General features: G+C 44.8%; 1 protein-coding gene across 5 annotated transcripts in view; it reads right to left on the reverse strand.

Annotated features, from left to right (window-relative positions):
• The window catches only part of SLC12A8 (solute carrier family 12 member 8), a 104,349-nt gene that overhangs the window by 37,733 nt on the left and 44,448 nt on the right, over positions 1 to 22,168 (reverse strand). For all 5 annotated transcript variants that reach the window (XM_053287597.1, XM_053287568.1, XM_053287586.1 and 2 more), the window contains exon 6: positions 9,182 to 9,295. In XM_053287597.1, the coding sequence (XP_053143572.1) occupies positions 9,182 to 9,295 (114 nt within the window). The remainder of the gene's footprint in view (positions 1 to 9,181; positions 9,296 to 22,168) is intronic.

Below are 22,168 nucleotides of genomic sequence, written 5' to 3' on the forward strand. Positions count from 1 at the left end.
CAGATATGTTGTGACACTGTTGTAGGGGTCATTCTGGAAAGCTCCCAGAAGGCCTCAGGATGAGAAGGTCATGTGAGAGAACTGGAGAATGGTTACCGTTTTACAGCTGAAGCCTGTGTGAAGCTTCTTGGGCTTGTATACCCTTTCCTCAAGGCCTCGATGGGCTAGAAACTGAAGACAATCCGCAATTTAGTTGTGCTTTGGTTTTCTCCATGCACACACCCATCTGGGTTTTATGCACTGAGCTTTTCTAATGAGTTCTTAGCAGTAAATAGTTATCAGAAGAGCTCTCCCATGTGCTGCTGTTCTTCTACTACTACTACTACATATATCTATATACTGCTTTTCAACAAACACTCTCAAAGTGGTTTAGACAGATAAAGAGAATAGTCCCCTGTCCCCAAAAGGCTCACAATCTAAAAAAGAAATAGAAGGTAAACACCAGCAACAGTCACTGGAAGGATGCTGCTGTGTTGGGGTTAGATAGGGACAATTGCTCTCTCCCTAATAAAAATTAAAGAATCACCACTTTAAAAGGTGCCTCTATGCTCAGTTAGCAGGGGTTGTCACATGATGATAACAATCTTCCTGTAGCATGAACACTTTCTGTAGTTATCATGTGACCAAAAGCTTCATCTATCCCCCTAAGAATGCTTAAGCAATCCCAAAGTTTTGTGCAGTGGGACTTCTAAGTAATTTTGCATACTTTGTGTGACATGCCCTTGACACCTCTATGTTCTCCAGCTCATGGGTGGACACTGTTTTCTGGGTCATAATTTTGTACCTCTATTTTTGAGTAGCTAACAGCTTAGCTGTGCCCCTGTGCCAGTTTCCAAATGCTCGGGCAACACTCTTTTTAAAGCCAAGGGCTCAAACTTGCCTAGTCCCCCAAGCATTAGACGAATAAGGGGAAAGCTATTTACCGGTGCCCCAGAGACATGGCGATCATGAGCAGCAAGTCTAAGTGCTGTAAATACTTGAAGAATAATTAGGAACTGTTTTGTGGTCACCAAATTAATGACACACATAACACACACAAAACTGTTTTCTGAGGGAGGATTTAGCATAGCTACTGGTTTTACTAGTACTAATTAAGTAATAAATCACCAGCACTTTTGAAATAAATTATATCTGTTAGCTTTGGCTTCTTTCCTAGTTGCCAAGAATTAGCAGGAGTGAAGAACCACAACATTAACGTGATTTTTATTGCAGTGCTCATAAATATTCCATCTATCTTGGTTAGAGACCAACGAGCTATGTTCTGGCACTAGATATAGGGTCCCTCCCTGGACCACTATATTATTTTTACTAGATATCTTGCCCCACCCCACACCTCCCACAACAGAACTCAAGACAGTATATATGGGGTTTCTAAGCAGACTCGAATCGGAACACTGACCATGGCAAGACCTGACAAGCTTAATCAAGGCTGCTGCATCACCTGCCTTTAGACCATGGTCTATTATGATTATTATAAGTTCACCTAAAATGATTTAAGTATACATCTAAATATGTGGCATACAAATAAATATTTTGTGCCCTCTCTCTCTCGTAGCTACTTCCTTAATGACGTTTGGCTAGTTGCTCAGAACAAGCCCTGCACAACTTCACTCTATAATCCAATGATTCATCACTATGGAAACCCTTCACAATCAGTACTTTTTATAGCTTTAAAAACCAGCATCAACAAAAGGTGCTCTAATTTGATTTGATGGTTCTTTCATTCCCACTAGATGTTGCCAGATTTAGGGCTGGAGGAGAATAAATCAAATGACTTTTTCCATAATGTTTCCTTTAATACATTCTGCACTCACATGAACCATAATACCAACCAAACAATATGAAGGTTCTATTTGATGGCCCAACATTTCAAAGAGGAATGGGATAGTTAAGTCACATGGCCCTCAATAGGTGGACAGGAGGAGGTATTAGAAGACTCTCAAAGTCCCTCCTTGCAAGGCCTATAGATTTTTAAACTGCATACAGTGAATGTTCAATCAATGCAAGTTCAGTTGAACATCTGCATGGAGCCTACATGTGTACAGCTGAATGTGTGTAGCACTCTCTCCACATGATGGGGAACCCCACTTTTCCATTCATGTGGAGAGGCTCCAGGCCAACGTAGGCTCTAGGCCAATGTTCAGCCCAATGCACATGGAGTGAGACTTGACATTGTGATAATGTCCCTCACACTGTACTTCGTTTAAACATCAGTATAAGCATATTGAGATACTGCAAGGAATGTCCTCTATAAATAGGACTGGAGAAAGGGTGTGCCTTTAGCTGGTGCACTGAGGGAAGGCACTGTTCCTAGGCTGACCTAATTTACAATGTGGTGCTTGGATAGCAGTTTGTTGTTTAGCCTCCAGAGAGAACATAATACTCCTCTGTTATGGATGCTTGGTTTCCACTTTGTTTATTTTTATTTATTCATGTATTTTTCAAGATTTATCCCTCTCACTTGATTAAAACAACCCCCAAGGCGACTTACAACACTTATAAAACATTGCCCATCAATCCCTTAGTTTTCTGACCAATGGCAAAGGCCAAAGTATGCTTCCTTTTGCTTCTCCAGTCTTGGCCCAAAATGGGGACCAGGCTGATCTTTCCTTTGCCGTGTTCTTCCCAGGAGGCGAGTGTGCAGTCTCGCAGTGGCCCGGAATTCTCTGGCTGACAGCAGATGTCAGAACATGTTTCTTTTTGTTTCTCCAATCCCTGGGCAATTGCAGCAGCGTGTTTTCAGGCAGTGAGGAGAAACACAGGCAGGTTGCTTGCTTTTGCACTATTCCTTATGCAATGGTGCATTTTGGTACATGGAATATTCCCCCACACTGCTTTAAAAGAATTTTGTAAAGGGATTATTTAGGGAGGGTTGCAGACAAGCAAAACTTTCAGCCAATAGGCTGAAGAATTTACCACACAACAAGCCTTAGGATATAATTTTGGCAGTGTGGTGTTAACTTGCTTCTAATTATTGGAACTTAATGGGAGTCCCAAGTCATACTGTCAGGCAAAATCTGTATTGTATTATTTACTTTTAAAAATTCTACCCTGCTGACTCTGCAGACTATGGCACAAAGCAGCTTATAGTATTAAACAAAAGTACTATATCACACACATGTTAAAAAAAAAGAAATCTTTTTTTAAAACATGCATGTTTGACTAATAAATGCAGTTAACTAACAGTTAACTCTAAGAATTGAGTATGTGAGCCAATAATAATTTCACTCACTCAGTATTAATTGTTCCTCATGACAGCGCATGTTCATACAGCTTCCCTGACAGTGGAGCCACATGAAGAGAAAGCACGAAGAAATGGCTAGAATTATGATATTCCTCTGCTGGCCCCACATCTTTATCAGTTCACGGAGCATGGCAGTTAAGAATATAAGCAATGAGCTGGACATTCCTAATTAAAATCTCATCTTCAGCCTCCTTATTACTAACCTTATTACTTTTACTAACAACAGGGCCCACCAGGGTTGTGCTTGGAGGACCACCTCCATGTAAATTGTGTTCCAGCTGCACTCAGCCTTGGGTTGCTTCAGCTGTTTTACCTCTTTGGGTACTGTAGTCAAGCACCTCATATTTCACAAAGAGTCTGTGTTCTGGGTCACTGAACAGCAAAGAGAACAGTTCTACATTCCCCCCACCCCTGCCAAATCTTCTATTTTGTGGCCTGCTGCAAATGGCACCCTATCATCCTATTGGGGCAGAGATTCCCATGTAATGGTTGCAGATCCCAATCCATTTCTGCTCCTGGACTCCCTATTATCTGGCCACAGGCCCTATCTACCCTCAGCCCTGCCCTCCATATGTCCAACATATCTGTGCTAAGTATATCAGCTGCTTGATGGCCCACAGTGTTTCCTTGGGGTACTGCTGTTCAAGCAGGTTCTACCTCTAGTCCAGGCACTGCTGCTCTTGATGTCCGGACACAGCTGAGTGCAGCCCCATGGAGGGGCTGTTGTCTCCTCCTATCCCCCTGCTGCTGTTATCAGTAGGCCCTGACTCTGCCCTGTTCCTTCAGCTACCGCCACCACTGAAGCACTTGGGTAAGCAGCAGCACAGGCCGATGTCCCTGTGCTGGCCAGGGAATGCATCCAGCCCAGAGTGGGTACCTTCCACACTTAGAGTGGAAAGGGGCAATCAGGCAGTAAACAATGACCATAAAAAGGCCAAAATGGAAACTGAAAAGATTATGATGCATATGCATATTCATCGGCTGGCAGGGGGCATTTTCATGCCACAGAAAGGAGCATTGGTTTCACTTACCATGAAGGCTTCTTCTGGTTGCTGAAGCCAGGGGCATCTCATTGGGTTATCCCTCTCAGGAGCTCCAAGTCAGGACAGAATTTGATTGGATAAAAAACAAGTCCCGCCTACCTGAGCCCGAGGGGGATAACTCCTCCCCAGTTCTTTCGGGCCAACAGGTGAACTAGGCTTGCACTCCATAGAGAAGAATGAGAAGGAAAGGGAAATAGAAAAGGGAAACCAAGAGGAAAACCCCAGGCCTGGGCCCTGTGAAACCCCGGTCCTTGATAGAGAGTAGGTCAGAGTGCCGTAGCTGAGTGGGCCGAGATGCCCCTGGCTTCAGCAACCAGAAGAAGCCTTCACAGTAAGTGAAACCAATGCTCCTTTCTCAGTTGCTGGAAGCCAGGGGCATCTCATTGGGACATACCACAGCTAACCAACATGGGCAGGGGCGGTCTGACCTATTATCGAGGAAGGACCTGTTGCAGCACCCGTCTCCCAAAGGAGGCCCTGGCGGATGCATATTCATCGATTTTGTAATGCTTGGTGAATGTCGATGAGGAGGCCCATGTGGATCTCTTCGACCGAGGCATTAGTGGAGAAGGCCGCCGATGCAGCCGCTGCCCTCGTGGAATGGGCTACAATAGAGGCTGGTGGTCTGAGGCATTGGGACTCGTACGCTATCGAGATGCAGGCTCTGATCCATCTTGCATTGGTAGTTGATGACACCGCTGACCCCACAGAGCGTGGATGGAAGGAGACGAACATCGTGTCCGAGGTCCAGAACAAGGCAGAGCACTTGGTGTAAACCTTGAGACAACGGTGCACATCTAGCTTGTGCCACTTCTTTTCAGCAGGGTGAGTCAGCTGAGGACAGAAGGACGGCAGGAACACGTCCTGGGAGAGATGGAATGCTGATGCCACCTTTGGTCGCAGGAACGGGTCCAGTATCAAGCGCACCACATCCTCGAGGAAGATGCAGAAAGATTTATTTACAGACAGCCCGAAGCTCAAAGACTCTCCTGGCTGAGGTAATGGCCACCAGGAAAACCAACTTAAATGTGAGAGTCCGAATAGGAATGGTTTGAATTGGCTCAAAGGGTTGTGATTGAAAAGCTCAAAGGACTATGTGTAGGTCCCAGGAGGGGAACCTATGCATTGTAGGTGGCGACAGGAGAGAAGCGCCTCTTAGGAACCGACAGTCAGCGTGGGCCTGAGAAATCTGGGAGTCTGTGCCGGACAGCATAGGAAGCAGGGACGTTGCCTGTTGCTTTAAGGTGTTAGGCCTTTCTCCAGGCCATCCTGAAGGAATTGAAGAAGGTGTCGTATGGATGCCGAGCCTCATGGAATGGAGTGTCTAGAGCTCCAATGCAGGAACATCCTCCACGTGTACTGATATACTCTCTCAGTTGAGGGTTGGCGAGAGGCCAGCATAGTGCTCAGGACCACGCCAGAGAAGCCTTTCTGCCTAAGGAGGTGCCGCTCAATCTCCAAATGGCAAGGTGCAACCAGGCTGGATCGGGATGTAGAATGGGTCCCTGTGACAGCAGGTCGTGATTTGGAGGGAGTTCCCATGGAGGTGCGGTCGCTAGATGAAGTAGCTCTGGAAACCAAGGGCACTTGGGCCAGAATGGGGCTACGAGGATGACTTCCGCCCAGAGAAGTCAAATTCTGCATAGCACTCTTGCTAGCAGTGGAGTTGGTGGAAACGTGTACAGCATCCCTTTCGGCCAGGGTGCTGACATGGCGTCGGTCGCAGTCGTGCCTGGGCATCGGAATCTGGACATGAAGTCGGTCAGCTTCCTGTTGGATGGGGCTGCGAAGAGGTCTAGGACTGGCATGCCCAACCGTTCCGTGATTTGTTTGAAGATCTTGGGATGTAGACTCCACTCCCCTGGTGCGATGTCCATGCGAATGAGCCAGTCCACCACTACATTGAGTTCCCCCTTCACATGATGAGCGATTATGGACTCTAGGTGGTGCTCTGCCCAGGATAGGAGAAGTGTTGCCTCTTGGTGCATGGACCGAGATCAGGTCCCTCCTTGCTTGTTGATGTAAGCCTTGGCCGCTATGTTGTCCGTCTTTACCAGGACATGGCTTGCTTGTATGGAAGACTGGAAGGCTAAGAGGGCTAGCCTGATGGCTCTGTGTTCCCTCCAGTTGATGCTGTGATCCCTTTCTTGAGGGGAACAGAGACCCTGAGCAGACAGGTTTTGGAGGTGAGCTCCCCATCCTCGGTTGCTTGCATCTGTGGAGATGATGACCCTGGGAGGATCCAAGAAGGGCTTGCCTTTCAAAGGGATTGTTGGGTATCAGCCACCATTGGAGAGAGGACTGGATTGGAGACGGAATAACGAGCAGGATCTTGGATTTTGGGGCAATCACCTTCTGGTGTGGAAGGAGGAACCATTGTAGGTCACGGAGATGGAAGTGAGCCCAAGGTACCGCATCTACTGTGGCCACCATGAGGCCCAGGAGTTTTGCTAGAACGCTGAGGGGGACCTTTGGTGCTGCTAGTATGCGTCTGACCTCAGATTGGAGAGATATCCGACGGTCTGGAGGTAGAGAGAGAGTGGCCGCTGTTGTGTCTATGATGACTCCTAGATGGCGAATTTGTTGAGAAGGAGTCAGATGGCTTTTTTTGACATTTATTGTGAACCTGTGGAGATCCAGGACATGGAGAGTAGCCTCAAGATCCCTCTGGGCTTCTTGAATGGAGCAAGATTGCAGAAGCAAGTCATCAAGGTACGCAAAGGCCCGGATCCCTTCCATGTGTAGATGTGCCATTATTGGTGCAAGGACCTTTGTGAATACGCGGGGGGCAGATGACAGGTTGAATGGTAAGGCTGCATACTGGAAGTGTCGACCAGCTTATTTGAAGCGAAGGTACCTCCTGCTGTCCAGATGTATTGGAACGTGGAGGTACACTTCCTTCAGGTCGATTGATGCCAGGAGGTCGTTGCGATGCAGTGTTTCCGTTATTGATCATAGAGTTTCCATGCGGAAGCGGTCTCGGCGAACTGATCTGTTCAGGTTTTTTAAGTCTAGGACAGCTCTTGTGGAGCCGTCCTTCTTTGGCATGATAAACAGAATAGAATAGACCCCTCTGCCCTCCTGCATTGAGGGAACTGGTTCAACCAACTTGATCTCTATGAGATGATGAATGGCCTGGAGCATTCTGGAGCGTTTCTCAAAGGACCGAGACCTTGGCGTCGGAAGGAACCTGTAGGACAGAGGAGAGGTGAACTCTATTCTGTATCCGTGTCTGATTATGTCAAGAACCCATTTGTCCAAAGTTGAAGCCTCCCAGGCATGGAGAAACACGGACAAACGCCCACATGCCAGGTAGGCCTCGCGTCGTTGTTGTTGCTGTGGTCTGGGCTTAGAGGATGGAGTAGACCTGAATGTCCCTGCACCTCTGAAGGACTGGCGTGTTCTATTCCAGAAGCCTCTCTGTGACCTGTTGTCTGTGCCTCTGAAGGGGCAAAAACCTTGAAAGGACTGAGTAGGTTGACGATATTGGAATGGCCTACAAAAGGAGGTCTTGTCGGTCCTTTTGGGGACAGAGGTCAGCATGGCCTTCTTTCTGTCTTTGGACTCTATGAGCACATCCTGTAAGGCAGATTCCCCAAAGAGTTTAGTGGAGTCATATGTCACAGAGGTAAGGTTGATCCTGGAGGAGGGAGCCACTTGCCAGTTCTTAAGCCATAAATGGCGCCTGCCAACCATCGCAGCTGCAGAGACTCTAGCGGAGAAATGGATGGCACATCTGCCATAAAGCCCTGGGCCTTCTGAATCTTTAATAGCTGCTGGCGCATGCATACTGGGTCAGATGGGGGGTTACTGAGTAACTCATCCACCCATAAGAGAGATGCCCTGGCTGCCATAGAGGCCGTTGAGGTGGCGTGGGTCATTAGGGCTGAGTTGTCATGGACTCTTTTAAATGAGAGTTCAGCTTTTCTGTCTCCTAGATCCTTGAGGGATGTCTTGCCATCCTTTGGCACCAGTGAACCTGACACCAGTTGGACAATGGGGGCATCAGTACTGGGTGTCTTAAGCATATCCGAAGCCTTCTGCTGGAAGGAGTAAAATTTGCTAGCTACTGCCATGGGCCTATGATTTTGAGCTGGTAGGCACCATTCTTCTTTCACCACATCAGAAAAGAGTTCAGGCATAGGCAATAAGAAATCTTTTGCTTTTGCTCTAGGAAAAACCATCTCCTCCCTGAGCAGGATAGAAGAGGGATTTGAGAGCGACTTTGCCATCCAGCTACCTGGGCGAAGCCAAATTTGAGCATGTACACATATTGCTGTTATTAAATAAAGTTGTTGCGTGTTTGCCTGTGCCTCTTCCCATCACATTGTTGTCCTGACAGTAAGGAATATATTATGTATGTTGGAGGGATAACAAACAGCGAGATAAATCAACATATTATTTATTTATTTTTCTGTGTAAACCGCTTTACACAGAACTTTGTAAAGAACTTTTGTTGGAAAACAGTATATAAATATTTGTTGCAGTAGTAAAGGCTGAGCAGCCATAAAGAGAGACAAGGCACTGTGCATATTACAGAATTCAGTTCCCTTCATTGCTGGAAGCATCCCCTGGGGCATGGGCAGGGCTGTCTGAAGTAGGGGTTAGGGGGGCAGTCATCCATGGCCCTGTACTTACGCAGGGGGCACACTACAGCCCAGCAACCAAGACTCTTCTAGTGTCAGCAGGGACAGGATAATATTGATCCATCATGGAGGGCCCCACAAAATATTTTCACCCTAGATCCCACACAAGCTAGAGAAAGCCCTGGGAATGCAGGTTGGGCCTTTAAAATAAATACTTTTCTCAGGTTCTCTCCAACACAATAAGGATTACATTTGTAAGAGACAGTTACAGAGCCATCAAACACATCCTATAAAATTCTCTGCCATACCTGTGGCAGCTGGAAAGAACACTCCAAAGACAGTGAAGAAAGACTCCCCAGAGCTGTAGTCTGGCAGGGTGTTATTCAACATAAGCTCCTTTGAATAGCCAACAAAACCATGTTCTGTAAAGTAAGAAGAAAACATGTTTAGTGTCATACTGCTGCAAACTTTATTTATGTTCCCTGTATTTACACCCTCTTCTTCCTATGCCTTCCTTATTAATTTCTGTCCATCTCTGGAGATGGTCTCTTTTCCAGAAAAGTCACACAAAGTCAATTGCATTGTTGCTGAAATGCAGGGATACAAGAGCAAGTTCAAGTGAGTTTTGGTATTGTAATGTCTGAAATAATTGGCATATATTGTGCTTCTGGACTGTATATTCTGGAAGAATAAACTGTAAAAGAAATAGCATCTAGAAAAATTAGAGATGTCTAACAAAACTATTTTAGTCAGGAATAACAGAGTTAGCAGAGTTCCCCTCAAGTATGTATCTTTAGAATATATGAATTCTGATCATTGCAGGGGCACGAGTAAAAGCAAGGCATAAGATTCTTCAGACAAGGAGTCAGCCTAGAATCAACAACTCTATAGGACCAGGTAGAACCCTATTGGCTTCTTGTGCCTACTGAGTTGGTAGCTGCAGTACTATTTTCTGGCCATCTGCTGTGGCAGTGCTGCAGAGAACAAACTGCTACGAGAATTACTGGTTTGAGACCAGGGATGTGCACAAAGCATTTGGATTACATTCGGGAGGGGGTGGTGGAGAGCAGTAGCTTTAAAAGGAGGAAGGCAGATCTTCCCTGCCCCTCCGTTGCTCCTCCACTGCTCTTGGTGGGCACTCCCCGCAGCATGGTCGATATTAAAAGCTGTGCCATGCAGACTCTAAGATCTCACCTATCTCCCAGCTTTTGAGAATTACTGATTTTACAGAATACAACATACACCAAATGGTAGCTAACTACCACTTTAAACCACTGCTCTCCAGCCCTGGGGGAAATTCATCTAATTGGAAAAACTTGGGCTAAGCCAAGCTGCTATTGGGGCAGTTCAAGTTTATCTCAATTGCCTGTGATCAGGAGCCAGGCCTAGTTGACCTCAGTGACTTTGCTTGAAGACTTGCCAGAGATGTCAATATGACAAGCCTTCAACCAAACTCATGGAGGTCAAATGAAGCCACAGCTTTCCATGACTGTCATTAGTCTTCATGAAAAATGTGTGTGTGGGGGGGCAGGGGGAAGAGTATCTTTCCTGATGCCTTAAACTGGTGATCACTGATCCATGAAACCTAGGACTTGGTTCTATTATTCATCGTGTCTGCAGGCAGAATTTGCTATAAAGCTATATTTAAGGCTTCCCAGGAGGAATTTTGCAGATAGGGTCATGCACAACAGAAACATGATCCCAGAGGAGGAGTGCTGAACAAGATTTAGCAGAGAGGATGTGTTCATGATCACATTCCTTGCCTTCAGTGTCAAGCGTGTATTGTTGCAAATAAAGAAACAAAAACGCATCCACAGGCCTCAGTAGCTTCCCTCAGCAAATGGAGGGAAGATTTCTTATTTAACCTAAATGCTGTCTGGAGCACAGTGACGTTGTATTATCCCTACACAATTTTTAACTTGTGCATTTAAAAAAAAGGGTGGGAGGACAAAATAAACTGTTGAGACTTGAGAGACATTTGGTGCTTTGGAGCATAAAGGACACACCTTAGAGGTTTGGAAAAGTTTGAGGTTTCCGCCTAATGCTTTGAGAACTTGAAAAATGACTTGAGATGTGAGGCTGCTGCCAGTGAGCAGTGGTTATGCGGGGTGAGCCATTATGCAACTGCTGAAAGGATATCCATCATGCCAAGTTCTGTAAAACCTGGACTTCATTACAGATTAGTCAAGTTTTGGGTCAAATTCAAGCTAAAGCCAGTTCGTAACATTAAAACAAAGCAAACTCTGGAAGCAGAATTGTAGCGTGAAACTCAGTCATGTCGTACAAATAGAACCCAAAATGATGATTATTAAACTACACTTTGCTTGTGATTGGTGGGGTGGGGAGGGGAGGGATGGATGTTGATGTTCAGCAGGTATTTTAAAAACTGGAGTTTCTATCATCATCCCCAGAGACTAAATTATACTGGCACAGTCATGCCAGTATAATTAAGATGTGGAGTATTTTCAACATTCTGCCATTATACATCCTGAATATTCTACTGCTTATAAAGTCAATATTCTACTGCTTATAAAGTCACAGTCATGCCAGTATAATTAAGATGTGGAGTATTTTCAACATTCTGCCACTATACATCCTGAATATTCTACTGCTTATAAAGTCAATAGTATCCACCCAATCCCCCTGAAATCGTGCACATATCAACTAGGAGACAAGAGCCACCACTCCTCCAAATTTGGTGCAAATCTGTTGCAAAATGACTGAGATACATCAGTTTGGGTTTTTAACTCCTAAAAAGAGGTTTCAAAGTGCTGGCAATGTTTTTTCACCACAGATAATGAGGCTCTACACATGATCCATACTGTAGACCCACTAGTAGTAGTAGGTTTACTACGGTCCTTAGACCAACTTAACATTTAAAATAATACATTTATAATTTACAAAATATTCAAGTTGCTAATACAAGCTCTATGAAGTTTGGATGCAACAAAACAAAACCTGGTCACATTAATAGAGGCAACAGATTTAAAATTTGATCCAAGTAAAATTGATCCGTATGGCCAGGATGATTCTTTAAGAGAGGAGCAATGAACTTAATACGAGCATCCCTATAAAATTGACAATACAGAATAACATGAACAACTGACTCTATATCCCCTGAGCCACAAGGCAACAAGGGCACAAGGGCAACGACGCAATGCATATGGAACTCATTTATATTTCCTGTCTAGGAGTGCAGAAGGAAGGGCATTCAAACATGCAAGGGTCAATGCTCTCCTAAACTTAGGTAAAAACACATGATCTAAATATTCAGCCAGTTTGTGACTGAAATTTTGGGAGCCTATATACATTCCCCTTGGTAGTCGAGCACACTCCTCCTGCAGATCTATGTCCAATAGTCACTGCCTGATAAAACATATCGCCTGATCTAAACCCCTCCCTATAAGGTTTTATTGGGACGTGCCCAGATGATGCAATTTCATTTTCAGAGCTATTTCCCATTTAGATGTAAAGCTGTCAATTAACACTGAAGGCACTTCTAGACCAACTGGGAAGAAAACTAAATGCAGCCAGAATTTGATTATACAAAACCAGATTTTAATTATCAAGGTGGTAACCCCAACCTCTCTACGAAGAGCCACATTAGCTGTGCTTCTGGGGGCTTGAAGGATGGCCCTTAAGAATTTAGTTTGAACTGCTTCTAATATTGTAAAATTATCAAAAGGCCCAATTTGCGCACCATAAAGAATTTGAGGGTATATTTGAGCCTTCAATAATTTGACAGCCGCTGGGACAAAAAGAGCACCTCTCGAAAAGTAAAAAGATTTAATCACATTTGCTGTCTGTTGGGCACTGTGAGAAACAAAGCTAAGATGAGCTTTCCAGGATACACTGAAATGAAATACAACCCCTAAATATTTGAAAACCGTGACCTGCTCAATATTATGTCCATTTATGGACCATTTATGGGTTTTGGGACGTTTTGCAAAAACCATCACCTTAGTCTTTGTATAGTTTACCTCCAAGGCCTCCTTCACAGTATAGATGCTCAAGGAAGTTAAGGCACGGCTTAGCCCTAACTACACAATCCGTATATAGAGCCTGCAGGGCTTCTGCAGGGAGAGCGGGCTTGACCACCGAGCCCTGGATGGCTGGATCGGCTGCCCACATGACTACCAGCTCCGTCACGGAGTCAGTGGGGGCCACCCAGGCCCCGAAAGTCCCAGCATGCCCCACATGAGTGCATGGGGAAGGCTGGGGAGACCCCTGTGCCAGGAGGGTTGTAGCCTCCCAGTCAGGAGTCTACTTCTGAGTCGGCAAGAAGCCGTGCCAGGGTGACTCACGGTCATATAAACGTGACTCACTCTGCTAACCTCGTTTAAGGATAGAGGTACTTTCTGCAGTTTGCTGCTGGGAGCCGCACGTGAGAATCACCTCAATGTATATTTTTAAGAGTTTGATGACTTTTTAGCATTTCCCAATAATTCAGGTCCATATGGGAATGGTGCCTTTTGCTGGTTTGAAAAATATCAATCTAGTGATCTTTGAGTTACTGTTTTAAATCCCCATAATAACAGGGAAAATAACTATGGTAAAGTTAGCTGAGAGCATAACTGAGTCTGCCCACTGAGAATTCTGAAATGAAAGTTGGGAGTCCTGGCATTTTCTAGCAGGTGACTTCCTGGTTCTGAACACAGGTGTCTGATAAGGACAGTCTATCAGCACCCTGGCACTTACATAGTTAAACAACCATTCCTCTCCCTCCCTTTCTTTTCATGGGCATTTGTTTTCCCCCTCTGCCCACTTTCTCTCACTCCCACCAAATGAGGGAAGCAGAGGCCTGCAGCAAATCTTGAAATGCATTACCAGAAAGTCAAGTTGGAGCTTAGTTCTGAGTAAACATACATAGGAATCAGGAACAGTAGAGATCCTAGACAAGAATGTGGGGTCCCCCCACCACACACACACTTCCTCCCAGCCTCTCAGATAATCATATAAGGGGGGGGGCCTCATTTATTTCTTTGGAGCTTACTTCTGGGGAAAATGTATATAGACTATTCTCATGATGGGAGAAAACTAGAGCCCAGCCCGATTTTCTCCCATTGTAAGAACCAATGGGCTTGCTGGTGAGCCTGGTGGTTCTCTGGCAGCTAGCCCACCAAAGAAGCCCTCCCCTTAAACAGGGTTAGCGGAGTGAGTGCTCCGCTAACCCTGTTTTCCCGATCGTGAGTCACCATGGCACGTTTCCGTGCCGCGGCAACTCACAAGGAGACCACCACCGGGAAGCTACAACAAGCCTCCTGGTGTCAGGGGTCTCCTCAGGATGCCCTGCACACTCGTACGAGGCATCCTGGGACTTCCGGGGGCCAGGAGGCCTCTGATCCCTGCAGCCCCTACCATTTCCATGATGGTAGGAGCTGGTAGCCCTATCGGCTACCGTGATGGAACTGGTAGTCATGTGGGCAGCCGATTGGGCCACCCAGAAACCAGCGGCTGCTCGTGTACAGAGAGAGAGAGCTAAGCCCGCTCTCCCCGCAGAACCCTCCCAGGCTCTACACACGGATTGTGTGTAGAGCCTCATAGTATTGGGACCAAGGACCCCATGCTAGGAAGTTGCAAAGAAAGAACCTCAAGGAAATCCTAAAAACTATTCCCACGCAGCAGCACAAAACCAACATTCTGGTGTTGACTGCTCTTGAGCATGAAAGTTCTACATCAGAACCTAACTGCCAGTGATTAAGGAAACTTCACTTGGCCATACTTAAGAAATGAAAACTCCATATTCACAGGTAGGTTTGGCTGTCATGTAGAACCTCCATATTCAAAGGCAGTCTACACCACAATAAAAGCTTGTTGGCACTAGGTGGGAATGGTTTCTGGGATTTCCTTGCACACTTCTTTGGAGCTCTCTGGAAGCATGTGGCTGAGCACTGTGAGAAAGAGAATTCTGGGCTGGAGTACACATGCCTTTTCCAGTAGCATTTTGATAACTGAACCCGCATTTCTATGTTATATGTGCAGACTTGGAAGGAAGTAAACCCAATTAAAGTCAGTGGGACTTGCTTCCATATAATGAGGAAGGGGAGCATAATGGAAAGGATCTTTTACAATGTAAAAATACTGTGAGGTAAGCCCACCACCTCCCCACTCAGCACACAGATTGATCACAAAGAATCTGACATTAGCGAAAGCATCCCACAGGGATGTGTGTAGTATATTTAAAACAAAAAATGCTTATAATCCCTCCTCAATAGCCAACCTCTGTTAACATATATTCCAAAACTATGTCCTTTGAGAATGAGCTCAAATTAAGTCCTGGCTAAGCCAGTCTTTCAAAATATATAATGCATATAGAGCAAAAATCAGCCCAAGTGTCTTGGGCAGGATGTATCAAAAGCTACAGCAATGAGATGCAATGCTATTTTAGCACTAATTATATATTGTTGCAAATGTTTAAGAAATGGAGTGTAAGGCTGCAATCCTAGGCATATTTGGAAATAAGTCCCTATGGTGAAGTAAGTCTGACTGATACAGTTTACTTCCAATTAAATACATTTTTAGAATTGCAAAGCAAAGATCTGGTTGTGTACTTAGGAGCCACTTTGATAATCAGGCCATCTATCTCTTTGGAAAGTGTGGTGTGACATCTTGGAAACACTTGGTCCCTGCATCCTTATACAGACTCAACATAATTTTCATATATCATGCATTAGTCAAGATGAGATGCTATGGAATTCATAATATTTTGGCAAACTTTGCTAACTCCACCTTCCAGCACAGATTGTTGTCATTTATCTACTGCAGACATATCAGTGACTTAAGTATGTAGGAAATGTCTTGCTGGATCACACTAAGTCCTTCTGTTCCACTCTTCCAGCGGCAACTTGATGTTATTCTGTCACATTCATTCTGAGAACTGAGACCCTATGAAAAAAGATAATGCTCTTCTACAGTTCAATCAAGCAAAAGGAATGGAGATAATCTTCTTTAATGTAGAATTTCAGTAAATTTCAGTACACTTGCTTTCTGTATATTTTCATAAACAGCAGCAGCAGGGAACTAAATTAAACATTTCTGGACTTGATAGTATCCACACAGAGCTGGCACTGTGTCAACCCCAATGCAAGTCTTTGGCATTTTTCAGAGAAGGGACAAGCAGTTGAATATATATCATGTAGTCTGCACCATAAAGACAGTTCTTATTTGAAGGACATTTCCATTTCTAAAATGCTAAACCAATGCCGTGCAAAGGAGAGATATCAATACAAGTGATCACCACATAGCCCACCCAACTGGAGTAGCAGCACAGGTGATGGAAAGCTTCCAGAGCTTCAGCCTAAGCCAGACTCTTGCCCTAAAGCACATAATATGATGCACCACATTAAATGCTTCACGTTGGATTCTGGTCTGTGCTTAAACGTTGCAAACCTTGGAACAAATCCCACATTCAATATACTTTTTATTTGCTATCTCATTATAGAATTCAGAACTGAATACAGCTGAATGGTTGACATTACTTCAAATGCAGAAAGAGAAAAAAAGCATACTCCTGGATCAAGACGAAGTTTTTGAGAGAGTAAGTCCTGAACCAGCAATCTTCCTTTATGAGGGGAAACAACCCTCCAAAGAGGAGAGATTACACAGGCTTATGGCTGAAGGGGTAAACACAATCTAACATGACCCAGCCCTGAGAAAGAGAATTTGGTCTCCTTATCTTTTGATGGAAAAGAATGTGCTCCCTCAGATTAATGACGTATTTACCCAAAAGGAAATCACCACCCTTCTGAAGCACTGCCTGTTTGTTCCTTCTAAGTCACTGTTTGCTGATTCTGAGTTGATTTCTCATACCTTCCCATTTAAAGCCAGCATACAATGCAATTTCCTGTCAGGAGTCAACTGCTCAAGATCCCCCATTTTAACCCTGTCCTGAAAGCTGCAATGCAGGGGAGTTAGAAGAATGTATTCCACCTGTAATCCCAGCTGCTGCCAATGTCAGTGAAGTGGGAAAGCTTAGGTTGATTTAGGTCATGCTGCATTATTCATATGCAGAGAGGGAAAAGGGACATTTCCCAACAAGAGAGGTAGCTAAATTATTGCAGGACCCCCAGGAGTGACTCATCTCCACACATTTTCATGCCCACATTTCCAAGGAAAGAGAAATTCCTGGACACATCCTCAAGACAAACAACAAAAGTATATTAAGAACCACAACACTGCTGCATCTTGTTAATTCAGTACAAGCAGATTTGCGCATACCTACCTCCAATTTTGTGACTATACCACACAACCACAGAAACTGGCACTGGGCACAGAACTGATTGTCCAGAGAATCTTCGCTTTCTGACCATGATTCTAACCCACAAGGCTAAAAAGGCGATCTTGGAAGTATGTGGGAAATACCTGCAGAATTCTTAGAAATAAGAAGACTAAACAATATTTCCAGTGGCCTGGAGGCAGGGCCTCAGTGGCTTACATAGCTCTTTGCTCCTTCTTATGGCAAGCAGGGGCATACAATAAGGAAAAAGGGCCATAATTTGGTGGTAAACCATATACTTTATCATGCAGAAGGACCCAGGTTCAATCCCTGGCATCTCCAAGTAGGCTGGAGCCATGGGGAGGTGCTGTCACCCACAACAGGCAGTCCTAAGCTAGATGGACCAATGGCCTGACTCAGTAGAAGGCAACTTCTTCTGTTCATAGTGACGGACAGACTATTCTATAATGCAAACAAACAATAAAATGCATGTTGGATCCATTGTACGTAACTGATACAAGTTGAAGTATTCAGCATTTCTTGGTGGGGCATTTGGAATACCTTGACACAAACTTTTTATTTATTGAAAAATCTATATTTTAGAAATTCTCCTGCCATTTGAGGCAACAGGACCAAATGAGATGTTACAAAACATGCCACCAAGAGCAGTAGCCCCACATCTGCTCTGTCTCTCCCAGGTAGACATAAGAACATAAGAACAGCCCTGCTGGATCAGGCCCAAGGCCAATCTAGTCCAGCATTCTGTTTCTCACAGTGGCCCACCAGAGGCTGCTGGAAGCCACAGGCAGGAGTTGAGGGCGTGCCCTCTCTCCTGCCATTACTCCCCTGCAACTGGTTCTCAGAGCCATCATGCCTTTGAGACTGGAGATGGCCCACAGCCCTCCGACTAGTAGCCATTGATGGACCTCTCCTCCATGAAGTTATCCAAACCCCTCTTAAAGCCATCCAGGCATCAATTTCATGGGCTGACCCCTGGTTCTAGTGTTGTGTGAGAGGGAAAAGAATTTCCCTCTCTCCAATTTCTCCAAATCATGCATGATTTTATAGACCTCTATCAGGTCTCCCCGCAGTCATCTTTTTTCTAAACTAAAAAGCCCCAGGTGTTGTAGTCTTGCCTCAAAAGAAAGATGCTCCAGGCCCCTGATCATCTTGGTTGCCCTCTTCTGCACCTTTTCCAGTTCAACAATGTCCTTTTTAAGATGTGGTGACCAGAATTGTACGTAGTACTCCAAGTGTGGTCGCACCATAGTCTTGTATAAGGGCATTATAATATTAGCCGTTTTATTTTCAATCCCCTTTCTAATGATCCCTAGCATTGAATTTGCCTTTTTCAAAGCTGCCACACATTGAGTCAACACATTCAACGAGCTGTCCACCACGACCCCAAGATCCCTCTCCTGGTCAGTCACCGACAGCTTGGATCCCATCAGCATATACTTGAATTTGGGGGTGTCCGTCCCAATGTGCATCACTTTACACTTGCTAACATTGAACTGCATTTGCCATTTTGTCGCCCACTCCCCCAGTTTGGAGAGATCCTTTTGGAGCTGCTCACAATCCGTTTTGGATTTCACTACCCAAAAGAATTTGGTATCATCTGCAAATTTGGCCACATCGCTGCTTACCCCTGCTTCTAGATTATTTATGAATAAATTAAAAATCACAGGTCCCAGTACAGTTCCCTGGGGGACCCCACTTCTTACTTCCCTCCATTGTGAAAACTCTCCATTTATACCTACCCTCTGTTTCCTGTCTTTCAACCAGTTAGCAATCCACACATGTACTTGTCCCCTTATCCCATGACTGCTAAGTTTCCTCAGGAGTCTTTGATGAGGAACTTTGTCAAAAGCTTTTTGGAAGTCCAGGTATACTATGTCAACTGGATCACCTTAATCCACACACTCGTTGACACCCTCAAAGAAGTCCAAAAGGTTGGTGAGGCAAGATTTACCTTTGCGGAAGCCATGCTGGCTCACTCCCAGCAGGGTCTGTTTTTCTAGGTGCTTTACAATTTTATTCTTGAGGATGCTTTCCATCAATTTGCCTGGAACGGATGTTAGGCTAACCGGCCTGTAATTTCCCGGATCACCCCTGGGTCCCTTTTTGAAAATCGGTGTTACATTTGCTACTCCAGTCCTCTGGTACAGAGCCCTATTTCAGGGATAAGTTGAAAATTTTAGCAAGGAGGTCAGCAATTTCACGTTTGAGTTCTTTGAGGACTCTTGGATGGATGCCATCTGGCCCTGGTGATTTGTTAGCCTTCAGTTTTTCCAGACAGTTCAGTACGTCATCTCTTGTCACTTCTATCTGACTCAGCTCTCTAGCCTCCATCCCTAAGAAGCCTGGTTCAGGAACAGGTATATGCTCAGTATCCTCTGCCGTGAAGATGGACACAAAGAACTCATTTAATTTCTCTGCAATCTCCAAATCCTCCTTAATAATCCCTTTCACTCCCTCATTGTCTAATGGTCCAAACTGCCTCCCTGGCAGGTTTCCTGCTTCTGATGTACTTAAAGAAGTTTTTGTTATCCCCTTTGATACTTTTGGCTAAATGTTCCTCAAACTCTCTTTTTGCCTGCCTTATTGTCACCTTGCATTTCTTTTGCCAGAGTTTGTGTTCCTTTCTGTTCTCTTCATTTGGATAGGCCTTCCAATTTCGGAAGGAAGTCTTCTTCCCTTTTATGGCTTCTTTGATGGTACCTGTTAGCCATGCTGGCATCCTCCTGGACTTAGTGGTATCTTTCCTCCTTTTGGGTATACAATCTAACTGGGCTTCTAGCATTGTGGTTTTGAGTAAACTCCATGCACTCTGGAGCGACGTGACTCTCCTGGTTTTCCCTTTCAGCTTTCTTTTCACCATGCTCCTCATTTTGGAGAAGTTTCCTCTTCTGAAATTCAAAATGTCCGTGTTAGACATCCTTGGCGATTCCTTTCCGCATGTATGCTGAATTTGATGGCACTGTGGTCCCTGTTCCCTAAAGGGTCGATGACACTGACGTCACACACCAGGTCCTGGGTGTCACTCAGAATTAGGTCCAAGGTCACCTTCTCTCTGGTCTGTTCCATGACCAACTGTTCTAGGCAAAATAGTGCTTGTTTTCAGCAGCAACTATACATCCCTCATCATATCCAGTTTAGTCCTTGGAAACTTGATATGCTCCAATTGAACAAGCTCCAATTGAAGCCTGTGACTTTGAACTGGCGAAAGAATATGCATAAATGAAGCTGTAGACATCAGTGAACCATGAGTGTTTGACATGCTATAAAGGCATTTGCCCCTTCAGAAACACTGTGCTGATGCTCAGCAATGGATTTTCGACCTAAGAAATGCCTTCCAGAGCACAGGGAGCTCTTGGAACCAACGGAACAGCATATGTGAGAGGGAATGGGGAGTTGTGCAGGGCCCAAAGTGTGCATGCTTCATTAGGATGTCAACCAATGTACACAAATATAAACCACATTCAGTTTTAATGTATTAAGAGATCACCCAGCATTCTCTATGTGTGTGGGTCCCCTAATCAGCTTCACAATGGACCAATATGAACCAAATTGGCACTGACCACAGAACAGGTACAGTTTTAGGGACACATAGGAACACCTCAATGGCATAGTTTGTGATGTCATTGACCCTGATTCAAGATGGAAGACACATAAACATTTGAGGCACAAGTGGGCTAATTTGTGAACCGCCTAACCAATTTGAACCAAATTGACTACAGCTATAGGGATGCCTCAGTGGCACAGGTTATAATGATGTCATCCACCTCAATTAAAGATGTCAGACATGTGAGAGTTTGAAGCACAAGTGGGCTAATTTGTGGACCATCTAACTGATTTGAACCAAATTTGGCACAGTTGTAGGGAGTGACATCTCAGTGGCACAGTTTGTGATGATGTCATACACCCCATTCAAGATGGCGGACACATGAACATTTGAGGAATAACTTGTCATACCTGGGTGGGTCAGGTGTGGCAGGAAGCACACTGTGGGAGCAAGCAAGGCAAAGCCAAACAAACAAGAGGTCAGGAGCCAGAGATCAGTCCATTAGGAGGAGGCAGGGTCAGACTCCAAAAACAAGCAAAGTGTCAGTAGCCAGGGAAACCAAAAGAATCAAGGTAGCATACATAATGAAGCTGCTTCAGCAAATGGTGGAGGCAAACTGAGGCCTTAAATACAGAGCCAGCACTGCAGCCCTACCTGAGCCTAGAATGTCTTAAAGGGCTCCATCCTATTTCTTAAGTGCTGGGTGTGGCATAGCTGGGTGGCTGCTGATGGGGTTTGGGGTGCTTTGGGTTCATCCTACAACTCAGAGGACCCAGGCAAGGGTGTGCTAAGGAAGTCAGCAGGTACTGCCATTTCCATTGATGGGGGCAAGGGCCCCTTGAAGCTTGCCTCATCCTGTGAGTCCTCTCAGTCAGAGTCAGGCTCAAAAGTCACAACCAGCTCACCATGAGAGCCCCTGGTCTCCAGTGCAGGGGTCATGACCCCTTCATCCTGGAACTCCTCCGTATCAGACTCAGGGTTCATGACATAACTGGGCTAACTTATGAACAGTCTAACCAATTTGAACCAAATTTGGTACAGTTGTAGTGAGTTACACATAGGGACAACTTAATGGCATAGTTTGTGATCATGCAGTCCATCCCATTTCAAGATGGTGGGCATGTGAAAGTTGAAGGCTAAATTTGTGAGGATGGTCATTATCAATTAAGAGTCTAATGAAAGGAATGCAGGCAATTAATTCTTACCAGGACAACTTGTTTTTTTCCTCACAACAGCTCTGTAAAATAGGTTAAACTGAGAGAGAGATAAGATTGGCTCACGGTGGCATATGTCTCCATGGAAATATATAGAATTTAACCCTTGTGATCTGCCTTATTCAGTCTCCTCGTCCCCACGACATTCTTTTTAAAACATCCATAACACTTTATATCAGTAGTAATTTGTTGTCAAAGTTGTGTCACCATCATTATTATTGAGAATTTTAATGACATATCTTTGCAACATTTCATGCATGAAAATAAGAAAAAATCCAGCTCTCATACTAAGGACCAATTT

Source organism: Hemicordylus capensis, chromosome 1 (genome assembly GCF_027244095.1).
Source record: "Hemicordylus capensis ecotype Gifberg chromosome 1, rHemCap1.1.pri, whole genome shotgun sequence".
NCBI lineage: Eukaryota > Metazoa > Chordata > Lepidosauria > Squamata > Cordylidae > Hemicordylus > Hemicordylus capensis.